Source organism: Eubalaena glacialis, chromosome 3, assembly GCF_028564815.1.
Source record: "Eubalaena glacialis isolate mEubGla1 chromosome 3, mEubGla1.1.hap2.+ XY, whole genome shotgun sequence".
Taxonomy (NCBI): domain Eukaryota; kingdom Metazoa; phylum Chordata; class Mammalia; order Artiodactyla; family Balaenidae; genus Eubalaena; species Eubalaena glacialis.
The window spans coordinates 50006982-50022894 of record NC_083718.1 but is presented as its reverse complement, the minus strand read 5'-3'; the positions used below and the strand labels follow the sequence as shown (position 1 = coordinate 50022894).

The 15913-nt window shown below is 42.8% G+C and overlaps 1 protein-coding gene across 3 annotated transcripts in view; it reads right to left on the bottom strand.

Moving 5' to 3' along the window:
* Positions 1-693: 693 nt before the first annotated feature.
* COLGALT2 (collagen beta(1-O)galactosyltransferase 2) overlaps positions 694-15913 on the bottom strand; it is a 137260-nt gene continuing 122040 nt past the window's right edge. For 2 of the 3 annotated variants that reach the window (XM_061185633.1, XM_061185635.1), the window contains exons 11-12: positions 14718-14924; positions 12811-13222 (exon numbers count right to left, since the gene is read on the bottom strand). In XM_061185633.1, the coding sequence (XP_061041616.1) occupies positions 12946-13222; positions 14718-14924 (484 nt within the window). In that variant the 3' untranslated portion in view covers positions 12811-12945. Of the gene's footprint in view, positions 763-12810; positions 13223-14717; positions 14925-15913 lie in introns of those variants that run through there. The other variant, XM_061185634.1, reaches the window with a different exon arrangement.

Sequence of the window (15913 nt, the reverse complement as noted above, 5' to 3'; positions counted from 1 at the left end):
GATGCTCCTCTACAGCCTGCTGGAGCTGGAGAAGATGCCTGGGGTCTGTTGGCTCCATCCCCAGCCTTCCAACCATGTGAATTTCCAAAAAGCTACATGTGAATTTCCACAGGGTACCTTGGTTAGATGTGCATCTGGTTGGTTCTGTCAAGTCTCCAAGGAGAGATCTGCTGCTGGTCGGAGCACTGCTGCCTGTTATCCTGAGCATCATTTCATCTCGCAGATGATGGGGAAACGGGGCCGTAAGGACCAGGATGACATTGCGAGTTAACTCCCACCTAGGATGCATGATGAATCCGTGGGGTGGGTGAAAAGCACCAACTGAATGAGGAGTTAAAGGAGCGAACGCCCGTGATCAGTATTGAGTACTTTGCCACAGTTTCCTCAAAAGAAATCATTTTTATTCCTACGATTGGTTCAACTCAGAGCAACATTTTGTGCTGCAGTCACAATCTCCTACACAAAGGCTACCGGTAAATCAAGTTGAAAAAAGAAGAAAAGTAAATGATTTAAACTGTTTCTAGATTGCTCCAGCCATTTAAACAAAAAGATGGTTTGGCCAAAAAGTTCGTTCGGGTTTTTCACAGCTCATGGAAAAACCCGAACGAACTTTTTGGCCAACCCAATACCAAGGCACCAGTTTCAAAATGGGAGAAGCATTCTAAATAATACCTTGCCCCCAGATGTCTACTTCTGATGATCCTCGTTTATATAACATCTGACATCCAAGCCTCCAGCAAGTCAGCGAATTGGTCTAATCATCTAAAAAAAAAAATTAATATATGAGATTTCATAGATGGGAAGTAAACAGGGGATGGGGCTGCAGAGCTTCTTTATACATCAGGCTGTGTGTGTGTGTGAGAGAGACAGCGCGACAGAAACATTAGATATTCGTGAGGAAACAAGAAATGAGACAGACTCTCTCTCCAGAAGCTTTGCATGGATGCAGTTTGGTGTGGGTGGGATCTGACTGCCTAGCTCTGACTCCCAGCCCACTTACTATCTTAGGCAAGTCATTTAGCTATTGCTTCATCTAAAAAGTGGGGATTGAAAATAGTTCCTACCTCTGGAGGTTCATGTAGTATTACATTACACAGCGCACGTAAAGAAAGCACTTCTCTCTGGCGCTTACTTTAAGAGTTCACTGCTGTTATTCCTGGGAAGCTCGTGGCCTAAGGGGAGGGCGTGCTGTCTTCCTAGAAGCCCTCCAGCCTCCTTCCCTAATAAGCAGCCACACAAGGCAGATGTGACACTCAGACATGGGACTTCAGATGCTTGAACAGCACCCTGGGAAAATCGAGCCTGCTGCTGCTTTGGGGCAAGACTGACTCATGGAGCCAGAGGGCAGCCAGGGCTCCTGCAGCTTGCTCCACAGCCCCGCTCCAAAGAGGCTGGGGAGAGGGGAGTGTGGGCCCAGCGCAGCCCTGACCACGGTGCCTCCTGGCAGGGCTGAGGCTGCACGGGGACACACACTGGATGGGCTCGGAAGGGAGCTACTGGCCCGTGTGAAACAGCCCTGAGCTGGAGCATCCCCCTCCCAGAGCCTAAGGTGATTCCTGTCAGGGTCCCCACCTTTTTTGGTTTCCTTCTGCGGTCAGGGAGGGACAGTTCTCTCACCAGAAGCTGAGCCCCAATTCCCCTGTCCTCCCAGACCTGTATCTTTCTTTCCCTGCAGAATGGGGCTCTCTGCTCTGACTCTCCCTCTGTCCAGGGATGACTCACATGCAGGACAGTGAATTGTTGCTGTTCCACAGGCACTGGGGGCCCCGGGCATCCCAATTATTCCTTTGCATGCTGTCCAGCTCACTGCCACCTCAGCCTCTCCCATTGTTGCAGGTTTGCAAGGATAAAATAGTCATTTTAAGGACTTGGGTTGCCACTTCCATTCCAAGCCTCTCTTCTACTATTTTTTTCCCTCTGGTTCCCTCCCTTTCCAGCCTGTGCACCAGCCTCACTTCTCCACTAATGAGCCTGAATCTGTTTTCTTATCCCCCTGCCCTTGCACTTCTCTCCTGGACTTGAACCTCTGTGCTGTGCCCTGGAAGCTGCCTCTTTCCTCTCCCCTCTAATTCCCTACGGCCTGCACCCCTCATCTGCCCCCTCCCTGCTCAGCTGTGGGCATGGTTTCCTCCCTGTGCCCATCCTAAACAGTAATATCCCCTTCAAGTCTTCCCAATTCGTGCTGGCATTTTACAGAGCAGTTAAAACCCTTCAGACCACACCATCAATACAAACATCTCAACTCCTGTCTGAGGGTCTTCCCCAAACTGCCAGTTCCCTTTGGGAGAGGACACCTTGTCACAAGTTATTTTCTAAGCTTCTCTGAAGAACGGAGAGAGAGGGCTGTCCAGGACACTGAAAATCACGTTCCCTCATGAGCAAGAGCCCCAGACTCCTGCCCAGCCTCCCCTAGAACAGGAAGCACCCAGAGGAGCCCCCTCTGGACCAGCGGGGTGGGGCACGAAGCTGGTGTTCAGACATAGAGATTTGGTCAAAGTGCCCACAGCAGAGGAAGCCAAGCTGAAGAAACTCCAGGGAGGAGCAGAAAAATAAACTCAGTAAATTAAAAATAAAGAGAAACCAGTGTTCAGAGGTGATCCTTCATTCTTTCCATCCCTTTTGAGGTCATACGGGAGGGCGGCTTGGGGCTGTGAGCGGCCTCCCTGGTGTGGCAGGAGGGACCCGAGCTAAGATCATCTCAATATCAGTACACCTATGGGTGGAGGCAAAGACACAGGCCATCCTAGGCAAATCTATAGATCAGAAAGGAAGCCACTTACCAGCCCAACAACAAATTTTAATGGAGCCATTCCACCACTTGCCTGGAACCCATTCAGTATTTAATAATTCTGTCAAATTCTTCCTGAAAGCGCACCTAAACTCTTCAGGCTGCAATTCAAGCCATTTCCTCATTCCGTGTGCATAATAAGAGAAGGCACCATTTTCTCATCCCACCAGGAAGCCTGCACAAGCCTCTAAACCAGCCTCACCCACCAGGGGGCAGACACCAGAAGCAAGAAATATACAGTCCCACAGCCTGCGGAACTAAGTCTACAAATACCCTACCCTGGGACCAGCTGGTCCCCAGACACTGGGTGATGAGAGGGGAGTGGACTGCTGGGACACGTAGGTCATCCCCTACAGCGGGGGCCACTTCTCCAAGGTCAAGAAACGTAACTAACCTTCCACACATATAAAAATACAAATAGAAGTTTAGACAAAATAAGATGGCAGAGGAATAAGTTTCAGACGAAGGAACAAGATAAAACCCCAGAAGGATAACTAAGTGATGTGGAGATAGGCTATCTACCTGAGAAAGCATTCAGAGTAATGATTGTAAAGATGACCCAAGAACTCAGGAAAAGAATGGATGCACACAGAGCAAGAAGTTACAAGAAGTGTTTAACAAAGCGTTAGAAAAAATACAGAACAACCAAACAGAGTTGAAGAATACAATAACTGAAATGAAAAACACAAGAAGGAAGCAATAGCAGAATAAATGAGGCAGAAGAACGGATAAGTGAGCTGGAAGACAGAGTGGTGGAAATCACTGTCATGGGATAAAATAAAGAAAAAAGAATAAAAAGAAAAAAGCACAGTCTGAGAGACCTCTGGGACAATATCAAACACACCAACATTCACATTATAGGGGTCCCAGAAGAAGAAGAAGAGAGAGAGAGAGCCTGAGAAGATATGTGAAAAGATAACAGCTGAAAACTTCCCTAACATGGAAAAGGAAACAATCACCGAAGTCCAGGAAGCACAGAGAGTCCCATACAGGTTCAACACAAGGAGGAACACACCAAGACACACAGTAATCAAATAGACAAAAATTAAAAATAAAGAGAACATATTAAAATCAACAAGGGAAAAACAACAAATAATATACAAGAGAATCCTCATAAGGTTATCAGCTTATTTTTTAGAAGAAACTCTGCAGGCCAGAAGGGAGTGGCATGATATATTTAAAGTGATGAAAGGGAAAAACCTACAACCAAGAATACTCTACCCAGAAAGGCTCCCATTCAGATTTGATGGAATAATCAAAAGCTTTACAGACAAGCAAAAGCTAAAAGAATTCAGCACCACCAAACCAGCTTTACAACAAATGCTAAAGGAACTTCTTTAGGTGGAAAAGAAAAGGCCACAACTAGGTACAAGAAAATTACAAGATGGGAAAGCTCACCGGTAAAGGCAAACATACAGTAAATGTAGGAAATCATCCACACACAAATATGATTATCTAAACCAATAATTGTGAGAGGATGAGAGTACAAATGCAGAAACTTGAAATGCATTTGAAATGAAAAGACCAGCAACTTAAAACAATCATATATATACACAGACAAATATCAAAACATAACATATATCAAAACCTCATGGTAATGGTAAACCAAAAATGTATTAATAGATATACACACAAATAAGTAAACAGAATCCAAACACAACACTAAAGATAGTCGTCAAAATACAAGAGGCGAGAACAAAAGAGGAAGGGAAGAAAAAAGACCTGCAAAAACAAATCCAAAACAATTAATAAAATGGCAATAAGAACATACATATAGATATGTACATGGATTAAATGCTCCAACCAAAAGACAGATAGGCTGAATGGATACAAAAACAAGACCTGTATATATGCTGTCTACAAGAGACCCACTTCAGATCTAGAGACACATACAGACTGAAAGCGAGGGGATGGAAAAAGATATTCCATGCAAATGGAAATCAAAAGAAAGCTGGAGTAGCAGTACTCATATCAGACAAAATAGACTTTAAATTAAGACTGTTACAAGAGACAAAGAAGGACACTACGTAATGATCAAGGGATCAATCCAAGAAGAAAATATGACAATTGTAAATATATATGCACCCAACATAGGAGCAACTCAATATATAAGGCAAATGCGAACAGCCATAAAAAGGCGAAATCAACAGTAACAAAATAATAGCAGGAGACTTTAACACCCCACTTACATCAATGGACAGAACATCCAGACAGAAAAATCAGTAAGGAAACACAGGCCTTAAGTGACACATTAGACCGGATAGACTTAATTGATATTTATAGAGCATTCCATCCAAAAGTAGCAGAATACACATTCTTTTCAAGTGCACATGGAACATTTTCCAGAATACATCTCATGCTGGGTCACAAAGCAAGCTTCAGTAAACTTAAGAAAATTGAAATTGTATCAAGCATCTTTTCCAACCACAATGTTATAAGATTAGAAATCAACTACAAGAAAAAAACTGCAAACCGCCCCCCACACACAAACACCTGGAGGCTAAACAACCTGCTACTAAACAACCAAAACAATATGCTACTAAACAACTAATGGGTCACTAAAGAAGTCAAAGAGGAAATAAAAAACATACCTAGAGACAAATGAAAATGAAAACATAATGATCCAAAACCTATGGGACACAGCAAAAGCAGTTCTAAGAGGGAAGTTTATAGCTATACAAACTTACCTCAGGAAACAAGAAAAACCTCAAATAAACAACCTAACCTTACACCTAAAGCAACTAGAGAAAGAAGAACAAACAAATCCCAAAGTTAGAAGAAAAGAAATCATAAGCTCAGAGCAGACATAAATAAAATAGAGACTAAAAAACAATAGAAAAAAATCAATGAAACTAAAAGCTGATTCTTTGAAAAGATAAACAAAATTGATAAATCTTTAGCCAGACTCATCAAGAAAAAAAGGGAGAGGGCCGCAAATCAATAAAATTAGAAATGAAAAAGAAGTTACAACTGACACCACAGAAGTACAAAGGATCATGAGAAACTACTACTATCAACTATATGCCAATAAAATAGACAACCTTGAAAAATGGACAAATTCTTAAAAAGGTACAATCTCCCAAGACTTAGCCAGGAAGAAATAGAATATATGAACAGACCAATCACAAGTGCTGAAATTGAAACTGTGATTTAAAAACTCCCAACAAACAAAAGTCCAGGACCAGATGCCTTCACAGGGAAATTCTATCAAACATTTAGAGAAGAGTTAACACCTATCCTTCTGAAACTATTTCAAAAAATTGCAGAGGAAGGAACATTTCCAAACTCAATGAGGCCACCATCACTGTGATACCAAAACCAAACAAGGATACTACAAAAAAAGAAAATTACAGGCCAATTATCACTGATGAACATAGACACAAAAATCCTCAACAAAATATTAGCAAACAGAATCCAAAAAGACATTAAAAGGATCACATACAATGATCGAGTAGGATTTATCCCAGGAATGCAAGAATTTTTCAATATCTGCAAATCAATCAGCGTGATACCCCACATTAATGAATTGAAGAATAAAAACCATATGATCATCTCAATATATGCAGAAAAAGCTTGATAAAATTCCACATCAATTTACAATAAAAACTCTCCAGAAAGTGGGCACAGAGGGAACCTACCTCAACATAATATAGGCCATATATGACAAACCCACAGCTAACATCATACGTAATGCTAAAAGCTGAAAACATTTCCTCTAAGATCAGGAACAAGACAAGGATGTCCACTCTTGCCACTATTATTCAACATAGTTTTGGAAGTCCTAGCCATGGCAATCAGAGAAGAAAAAGAAATAAAAGGAATCCAAGTTGGAAAGGAAGAAGTAAAATTGTCACTGTTTGCAGATGATATGATACTGTACACAGAAAATCCTAAAGACACTACCAGAAAACTACTAGAGCTCATCAATGAATTTGGTAAAGTTGCAGGATACAAAATTAATATGCAGAACTCTGTGGCATTTCTAAACACTAACAATGAAAGACCAGAAAGAGAAATTAAGGATGCAATCCCATATATCATTGCATCAAAAAGAATAAAATACCTAGGAATAAACCTACCTAAGGAGGCAAAAGACCTGTACTCCAAAGACTATAAGACACTGATTAAAGAAAAATCAAAGATGGTACAAATAGATGGAAAGATATATCATGTTCTTGGATTGGAAGAATCAATATTGTCAAAATGATTATGCTACCCAATGCAATCTACGAATTCAGTGCAATCCCTATCAAATTACTAATGACAGTTTTCACAGAACTAGAACAAAAATTTTAAAAATTTGTATGGAAACACAAAAGACCCCAAGTAGCCAAAGGAATTTTGATAAAGAAAAATGAAGCTGGAGGAATCAGGCTCCCTGACTTCAGACTATACTACAAAGCTACAGTCATCAAAACAGCATGGTATTGGCACAAAAACAGAAATATAGATCAATGGAATAGGGTAGAAAGCCCAGAAATAAACCCATGCACCTATGGTCAATTAATCTATGACAAAGGAGGCAAGAATACACAATGGAGAAAAGACAGTCTCTTCAATAAGTGGTGCCAGGAAAACTGGAGAGCTACATGTAAAAGAATGAAACTAGAACATTCTCTAACACCACATACAAAAATAAACTCAAAACGGATTAAAGAACTAAATGTAAGACCGGATACTATAAAACTCCGAGAGGAAAACATAGGCAGAACACTTTTTACGTATATCGCAGCAACATCTTTTTGGATCCGTCTCCTAGAGTAATGGAAATAAAAACAAATGGGACCTAATTAGACTTAAAAGCTTCTGCACAGCAAAGGAAACCATAAACAAAAAGACAGCCTACAGAATGGGAGAAAATATTTGCAAATGATTCTACTGACAAGGGATTAATCTCCAAAATATATAAACAGTTCATACAGCTCAATATCAAAAAAACAAACAACCCAATCAAAAAATGGGCAGAAGATCTAAATAGACATTTCTCCAAAAAATACATACAGATGACCAAAAGCACATGAAAAGATGCTCAACATCACTAATTATTAGAGAAATGAAAATCAAAACTATCATGAGGTACCACCTCACACTGTTCAGAATGACCATCATCAAAAAGTCTACAAATAATAAATGTTAGAGAGGGTATGGAGAAAAAGGAATCCTCCTACATTGTTGTTGGGAATATAAATTGGTACAGCCACTATGGAGAAGAGTATGGAGGTTCCTTAAAAATCTAAAAATAGAGCTACCATGTGATTCAGCATTCCCACTCCTGGGCATATACCTGGAGAAAACCATAATTGGAAAAGATACGTGCACCCCAGTGTTCATAGCAGCAGTATTTACAATGGCCAGGACATGGAGGCAACCTAAGTGTCCATCAACAGATGAATGGATAAAGAAGATGTGGCACATATACACATATATATGTGTATATATATGATATACACACACATATATTACACAATGGGATATTACTCTGTCATTAAAAAGAATGAAATAATGCCATCTGCAGTAACACAGATGGACCTAGAGATTATCATACTAAGTGAAGTAATCCAGACAGAAGGACAAATATCATATGATAGCGCTTATATGTGGAATCAAAAAAAAAATGATACAAATGAACTTATTTACAAAACAAACAGACTCACAGACATAGAAAACAAACTTACAGTTACCAAAAGGGGAGGCGGGGATAAATTAGGAGTTTGGGATTAACATATACATACTACTCTATATAAAATAGATGACCAAAAAGGACCTACTGTATAGCACAGGGAACTATACTCAATATCTTATAATAACCTATAATGGAAGAGAATGTAAAAAAAGTATATATTCACATACATATACACATATATAATTGAATCACTTCACTGTACATTGAAACTAACATAACATTGTAAATCAACTATATTTCAATAAAAAAATTTTTTTAAATTAAAAATTAAAGAGAAGGCACCATTTTCTATGTAATCTGTTAACACAATGTACTAAAACCTATCATTTCTCTCTTTTCCAAGCAGGCAAAAACAAAACCAAAAACAACATACTGGCCACCACTGGCCAGACTCTTCACCGTTGTCTCAGCCACCCTGCTCGATTTAGGGAATGCCATCAGCCCACTCACAGGGAGGCCCCTCCCATGTCACTGCTCTCTCCTCCTGGCTCCCCTCCCACTGACACATTTAATCAGGAAGTCTCCAGGGGAGGAAGGTTCTCTCTGAGATAACAAACATCCCCACAAAACATAAAATATGGGTGAAATGATTATTTCCAAGGCTGCCTGTGCTGAGCTTTCTGAACAGATCATCCATGACATGCTATTTTATCAAATGACCAGCCTCACTTTAACTCTCACTTTGTCATTAGTTGAATCCTCACTGAATTAATTTCTTGTCAGTCATAAAGATCACTTACTTGGAAAGAATGTCTTGAAAGCACATTGTGGAAGCCTCTTGGGAAAACTCATCTTTATCTTACAGTTACTAATTAGATGGATTTGTTCCAACTGTAAGTGAAAATATTCCCATGTGTGTAGCTGAATGGGAATTTTGTTTCCGACACCAACATTTTACTGGAAATCTCTGCATTGTCTGTCAGGAGAGTAACCAAACTTAGAATTCCCCCCAGAAACAATGGCCTCTGCATTCGTGAGGATAGTCTGGAGCAGGAGGGTAGCCGCCTTGCCTTGCCATTGTTATTGGGTCTCAAGACTGTTTCCTGTCAATAACCCCAACACATAGCTGACTCTTCGGTCCTACCCAGCTCCCCATCACTCCCTAGCAGGCCCTTCCACAGCCCCATACCTTCACAGTGCCTGGAAACCATTCCCACCCTCTGTGCCCAACCCTCCTCCCTCTCCTAAACTCCCATTCATGCTCCCAAACCCAACACAACTGTCACATTCCCAGCAAAGCTGCCCCCATGGCCCCCTCCTCAGCAGAACCAGGTTCCCGGGGTTCTATGGCCCCTTTTGTTCCAGCCTCTGAAAGAAAGCCATCCTGTTTACATGGCTTCTCCCTTGGACCATAGACCCCACAGCAGTAGGGACCTTTTCTAGACCTCTGAGCATCTCAGTACCCAGCACAGGGCCTGAAACAAGGGAGTGCTCACACCTGGTTTTTGAGGTTTTGGGGGAGCTTGAGCTGAAATACAGGCGGTCATTGAGGCCAACATGGGTTCTCCTTTTTTTGCCCCAAGATAAATCTCTTTGGCCTGGGACAAGCATTTCAGTATCTTTTGATGAATGGATAGATAGGCTGACCAATAGCACAGAAATGCAAGGTGAATCCTCCGTCATCACCCTCCCACTGGAGGCCTAGAATCCTTTTTGGCTTACCCACATCTCCAGCAGTCTAAAACATCTCCCACTGGACAGGAAGGCTGGTGACCACCCTCTGTTCTTTGCCACAGGGATTGCACAGCAGTGATGATTACCTTTGGCCTCTGACATCCTTGCACTGGAAGTGCAGACCTGGAAATTCCAGCAGTGTTGGCTGTTGACCAGCATTGGAGGAACCAGTGAACAATCATAGAGTTGCACGTTTTTTAATTTTTCACAAAGTGCTCTAGAAGGCAAGTAGTTTATCACTTCCCCACCCTGGAATGACAGAGCATGACAGACAGTGTAGGATGCTGGGATGCTGGCTCTTGTTTTCCAGAGTTCCTGGAGCAGGCCCCAGTGAACAAAGCAAGGCCCGTGCAGTGTGTCGTCTGCATATTGTAGACACTCAGTCCACACTCAGCAGCACCAGCACTGCTGAAGTCAGGGCCGTCCATCCAGAAGATTACACCTTGGATCTCAAGATCCAGGGAGGGTTTAACTTCCAGAGGCAGACAGCAGGTGCCATGATGGAGGCAAAGTCCTCTGACACTGCGAAGGTCTAATGTCTTGACTTAAGGCTAGACGGGAGGCAGGAAAGAATAATGAGGTCAAGGAATCCCTGGATTGCTGAAGAGATGACCTTCTAAAGAAATGCTGCGTCTGCAGCTCACAATGTTCACAATGAAAGAACACTGCTTGGGATTCTAGACCTGAGTGGAGAAAAGCAACGGCTGGGCTAACAGAGCCAGAATTTTATTCACAGTAGAACAGTCCTAATCTAAAATTCTAGAATTTATGAACAATGTCTTTTAAGAATGAGAATTCATAAACCCACCAGGCCAGCTGACAGGGAAAAAGAAAAAATAAAACACCAATGTTCTCTGTGAAACATAACCACACAAAAATTAATTAAGTCTCCCTCCATTCCCAATACCTCAGCCACCGCCCACCCCTTTAAAAAAAAAAAATGAAATTCACGCACATTTGCACACACTCAAATACACAAACGAAGTACAACATACCCAAGGAAACCTTAGGAATTGCCTAAGGGTTTTTCACTAGCTCCCCAGATGCTCTGTTTTTCTAGACAAAGAGTCAAGCTCTGATAGCTATGTCTAAGCAGTAAAAATCAGGCAGCTGAGATCCCTTCCCTCAGTCTCCTGGCTTATTGGTCAATGCAGAAGAACCAACCATAAGTCAAGAGGGAAGGCCAAGGCTGGTGTTCTGTGGAAGGAAGCTGCCGGGTTGTCCTGCAGCCTGGGGCCCTCATGGGGAGCAGGGAGCTTGGTGCACCCAGCAAGGCCACCCACGGGTTCTGCTCCAAAGCATGAAGCTCAGAGTCAACACCCAGGACACGGAGAGAGGAGCGTGTGTGGACGGGATGCTTGGGGAGGGGATTTCTGGAGACCAAGTTTTACTGCTTGCAGGCATGAGAACAGAAACCTAAAGCAAACCACCATGAGATATCCAAGGATCACAGACTGTGGAGCTGAAACAGATGATGTAGTCCAACTCTGCATTTTACATAAAATCCATTTATGAAGAAAGCAGAGAGGTGGCCTGCCCAGGATCCTGACTCCAAGGCTTCCCTGGTTGTTGGTCTAACTCAGTTGATCAGTCCATTGTTTCTAACCAAGGTCTCTCGCCTGAGGTGGAGAATCATTTGTTTCCAGAAGGTTAGACTCTCCCACTCAACAGGCCTCCCTGTAAGAGTCAGGCTGGGAAATGCAGAAGAACCAAATTCTGGAACCAGCGTGTCTACACTCACCACTTCCCAGGGGGCAATAAAAGCCTGACACATATGTTTCTCTGCCTTATCCTACAGACATTTCCCCCACATTTTGTAAAATAAATAATTCAAAATAGAATGAAAATCCCAGGCAAGGACTGTTTCTGGCCTGAAAACGTGCTCTGCCTCTTAACAGTGACTCATAAAACTCACACCTGCAATTCACTCCCAGGCTCAGGGAGGAGGGGACAGTCTGACGTGCTGGGGTAGCACATGAACCCCCGGGACAGCAATTACACACCAGCCCCAGCCCCTTATATATTAAATTTATCTTCATAAATAGAGCATCCCAACTCAAGTGACCATAATAAAGAAGGCCAAAGTTTGAGTGTTTTCCTCAAATATCTACACAAACCCTCAAATATCTACGAAACTATATCCTCACAGCAAATGGACACCTCTTCATGGGAGCTTCAATTGCCATGATAGTCAAATGCCAAGTCACACACAGACCCAAATACCCATCCCTGTTGGGTAATGGGGACTAAGATGAAAAAGTCACTTTGCAATAAGGCTCATGGCAAATGCCTTTAAAGAAAAAGCCCAATTAATTTGATTTTAAATGATCTGATTCCCCCTCCCCCACACCCCGAACTTGGAACATACTCAAGTTTTCAAGGTCACATCTATAACATAAAATGGGCCCACTAGACCAATAGATGTGGTCCAGTTGACTTGGCTGCCAGGCCTACTCATTTATTGATGTGATAGTGTGGTGATCACCTTTCCCTTGGACGAATCTCTGAGCCATGCTGTTCAACCTCAATGTGGGAACCAGTATCATATGGGTAATGAACTGAGGGACAAGGTGTCTGGATTGAAGTTCATCTTAATGGTTGCCATAAAGCCTATTTTCTAGCCATCTAGGAAATTTGGGTTTAGTTTCCCTATTCTCTTCCCTTGTCAAAAACATACTAATTTTGATCAATCACACTAGACCACTTTGGTTAGATGATCGTGACCACGAAAAGAAACTGGAACAAACATATCAACAGCCCACTAGGAAAACGAAAGGGCAGTAAACCCCCCATGGAGCCCTCATAGCTCATCTCTCGAAGGCACAGTGTCCAGGGAGGTTGGCGGTGGCAGGGCCTCTGTGTTCTTGGCATTGCGGTAGATGTGACCTTGTTTCCTGGACTTCCAGGCATGTGTCCTGTCCCAGTCAGTGGCCACTGTCTCATTGTCCCAGATGGTTGAGGTCTCCGTGTCACTCAGATACCCTGGCTGGCCTGTGTAGTGTGTTGGGTAGATGAGCAAGGGTTCTGCAGAGAAGGCTTTCAAGTCCCTGGATTCGTAATGCTCCATGTACTCAGCACTGAAAACAAGAGGTGTACAGGTGGGTAAGGGGGCAGGACACTTACAGAACAGGGGAAAAGAGCCCCACTTGTTATCTCTTAAATTCTCATAGATTCATTTGATTATTTTTCAAGTTGTGTCCTGTGTGGAAAATTTTAGTCTACGAACACGATACAGTTTTCTTTAAAAGCTTTCAGATGGTCTAAACAAATGCACAAAGAAAAAGGTCAGGATGTTTCTGTTGTATTTGGATAGACTAGTTTAAAAATGAATTTCAGGTCTTATTCTAAAAATTAAGGATTAAGCTCTGTTGGACCATAATAATAAATAAATGTGATCACTTTGTAGAAAATGCTCTGTTCCAGGATTAATAAATTAGATGGCTGGGAGCTGGATGGCAGTGAAGGGTTGAGTGATGTGGTGTAGGCTTGGAGGCACACCAGCGTGGCTTTGCATTCCAGCGACAAGTGAGTGTAAAGTGGAGGGACGACTTGCCCTCCCTCCCAGGGCTCCTGTGCAGATTACATGAGGTGACATCTGCTTGGCTGCTAGGTCTCAATTTCCTTTCTGTTGAGGGGATGATGACTGACCTCCATGTTTATGTTGGGAAGCAGAGATAAAAATCAGTCTCCGACATGTTGTCCATCTTTACTGAAGACAGGAGACAAAATGAGCAAGACGCAGGACAAGAACACTCAACTGCTAACATGAAGACCATCTAGGAAGGAATCACCCAGCAACTGAGAGAAGAAGCCAAGGTTAGAACCTGGCCTTCTGCTCCAGTAATGAATTTAAGGAAGCATTGATCAAGCAGCTATTATGTATAGAGTTTGGACTAGGCTCTAAGGACACAGAGATAAAAGATGGTTTCTGCCTCAGGGGCTCATAGGTTATTAGGGAGACTGACACATAAACCCATAATTTACCATGCCCTTGATAAGCACTAGGTCAGAGTGAACTCCCGGGCTACAGGAACCCTAGCATCACACTGCCTTCTTCTATGGACACCTTGCTCAGAGGCCACCTCCACTCTCCCTGAGCCTCTAACACATCTCTGTGATTGCAGGTATCACAATATATCACAATGACTGTTCTCCAGTCTGGGTTCCTGACTAGCCTGTGAGCTACTGCCTGGCCAACAGTACACACAATGAACTAAGAAATGAACAGAAAAATCTGAGGTGTTTAGGAAGATGACCTTCACCTTGAGGTGTATATGGGTTTATGGAAGTAAGAAAATCAGAGATGAGAGGACTGAGCAGATTACGTCCACTTAAACTACCCGCTGGGTATTAAAGAGGACTCCTATGCAAGACTCACCATTTCTGCCTCATCTTCCCCATCTCTAAAAGGGGATAATCACTCAAATCGGCCTCTCTGGGTCATGATTATGGAAAGATCACGTAGGAAAGTAGTACCCCTTAAAAAATATTAAGTATTACCCAGAAACCAAGTAGCATAATTCATGAATGGATTGTGCTCAAGGGATAGGCAGGCAGTTCAGGGTAACTCACACAGGATGCTTGTTGTACATGATTGGCAGAAACTCATCCACTGGTAGCATCTTCCCAAAAGGATTGGCTCCAACAAGCTTCTGTGCTCCTCCCAGAGAGATGACATAGCCCAGAGTCCAGTAAGAATAGTCAGCTTCGACCAGATTTACCACATTGGGCACAGCTTTCTCTGGCTCTTTTAGTTGCATCCTCTTCCTGCCAATATAACTAAAAGGAAATGGGTGGAGGAGAAAATTCCAATTTTAGTATTAGACATCCATAAGAATGGTGCACAGCTTTGCAGACTTTTGAAAGCTTGGACCAAGTGTGTCTTATTTAAATGTATCACACAACAAGGCAAATCACATCAACCATGGCTGTCATCTCCCATCAATGGGGCCATTTCTGTGGCTCCACTTATCAACATCCCAACTATTCTTGCCTAGCAGACTGTTAAAGTGTGAAAGTTGAGATGTAGAGATTAAATGATCTTTCAGAGGTTGGAGACAAGATGGCAGAATAGAAGGACTTGAGCTCACCTCCTCTTACAAAAACACCAAAATCACAACTAACTGCTGAACCACCACCAACAAAAAAGACTGGAACCTACCAAAAAAGATATTCTACATCCAAAGATAAAGAAGAAGCCACAGTGAGATTGTAGGAGGGGTGCATCTGTGATACAATCAAATACCATACCCACTGGGTGGGTGACCCACAAACTGGAAAATAATTATATTGCAGCGGTTCTCCCACAGGAGTGAGAGTTCTGAGCCCCACATCAGGCTCCCTGTTCTGGGAGCTCTGACATTAGGAGGAAGAGCCCCCACAGCATTTGGCTTTGAAGGTCAGCAGGGCTTGATTATAGAAACTCCACAGGACTGGGGGAAACAGAACCTCCACTCTTGGAGGATGCACACAAGGTCTCATGCACAGTGGGAGACAGGGCGAAAGCAATGACTTCAGAGGAGCCTGGGGCAGAGCTACCTAATGGTCTTGGAGGGTCTCCTGAGTAGGCAGGAAAGAGACTGTGGCTCACTGTGGTGACAAGGACACTGGTGATGGAGGTACTGGGGAATACTCATTGGTATGAGCTCTCCTGGAGGCTGCCATTTTGACACCAAGAACTGGCCCCACACAAGAGCCTGTAGGCCTACAGTCTTCCTGAGCCCACAGCTGCCTCCAAACACACCCCTTGACACAACCCTGCCAACCAG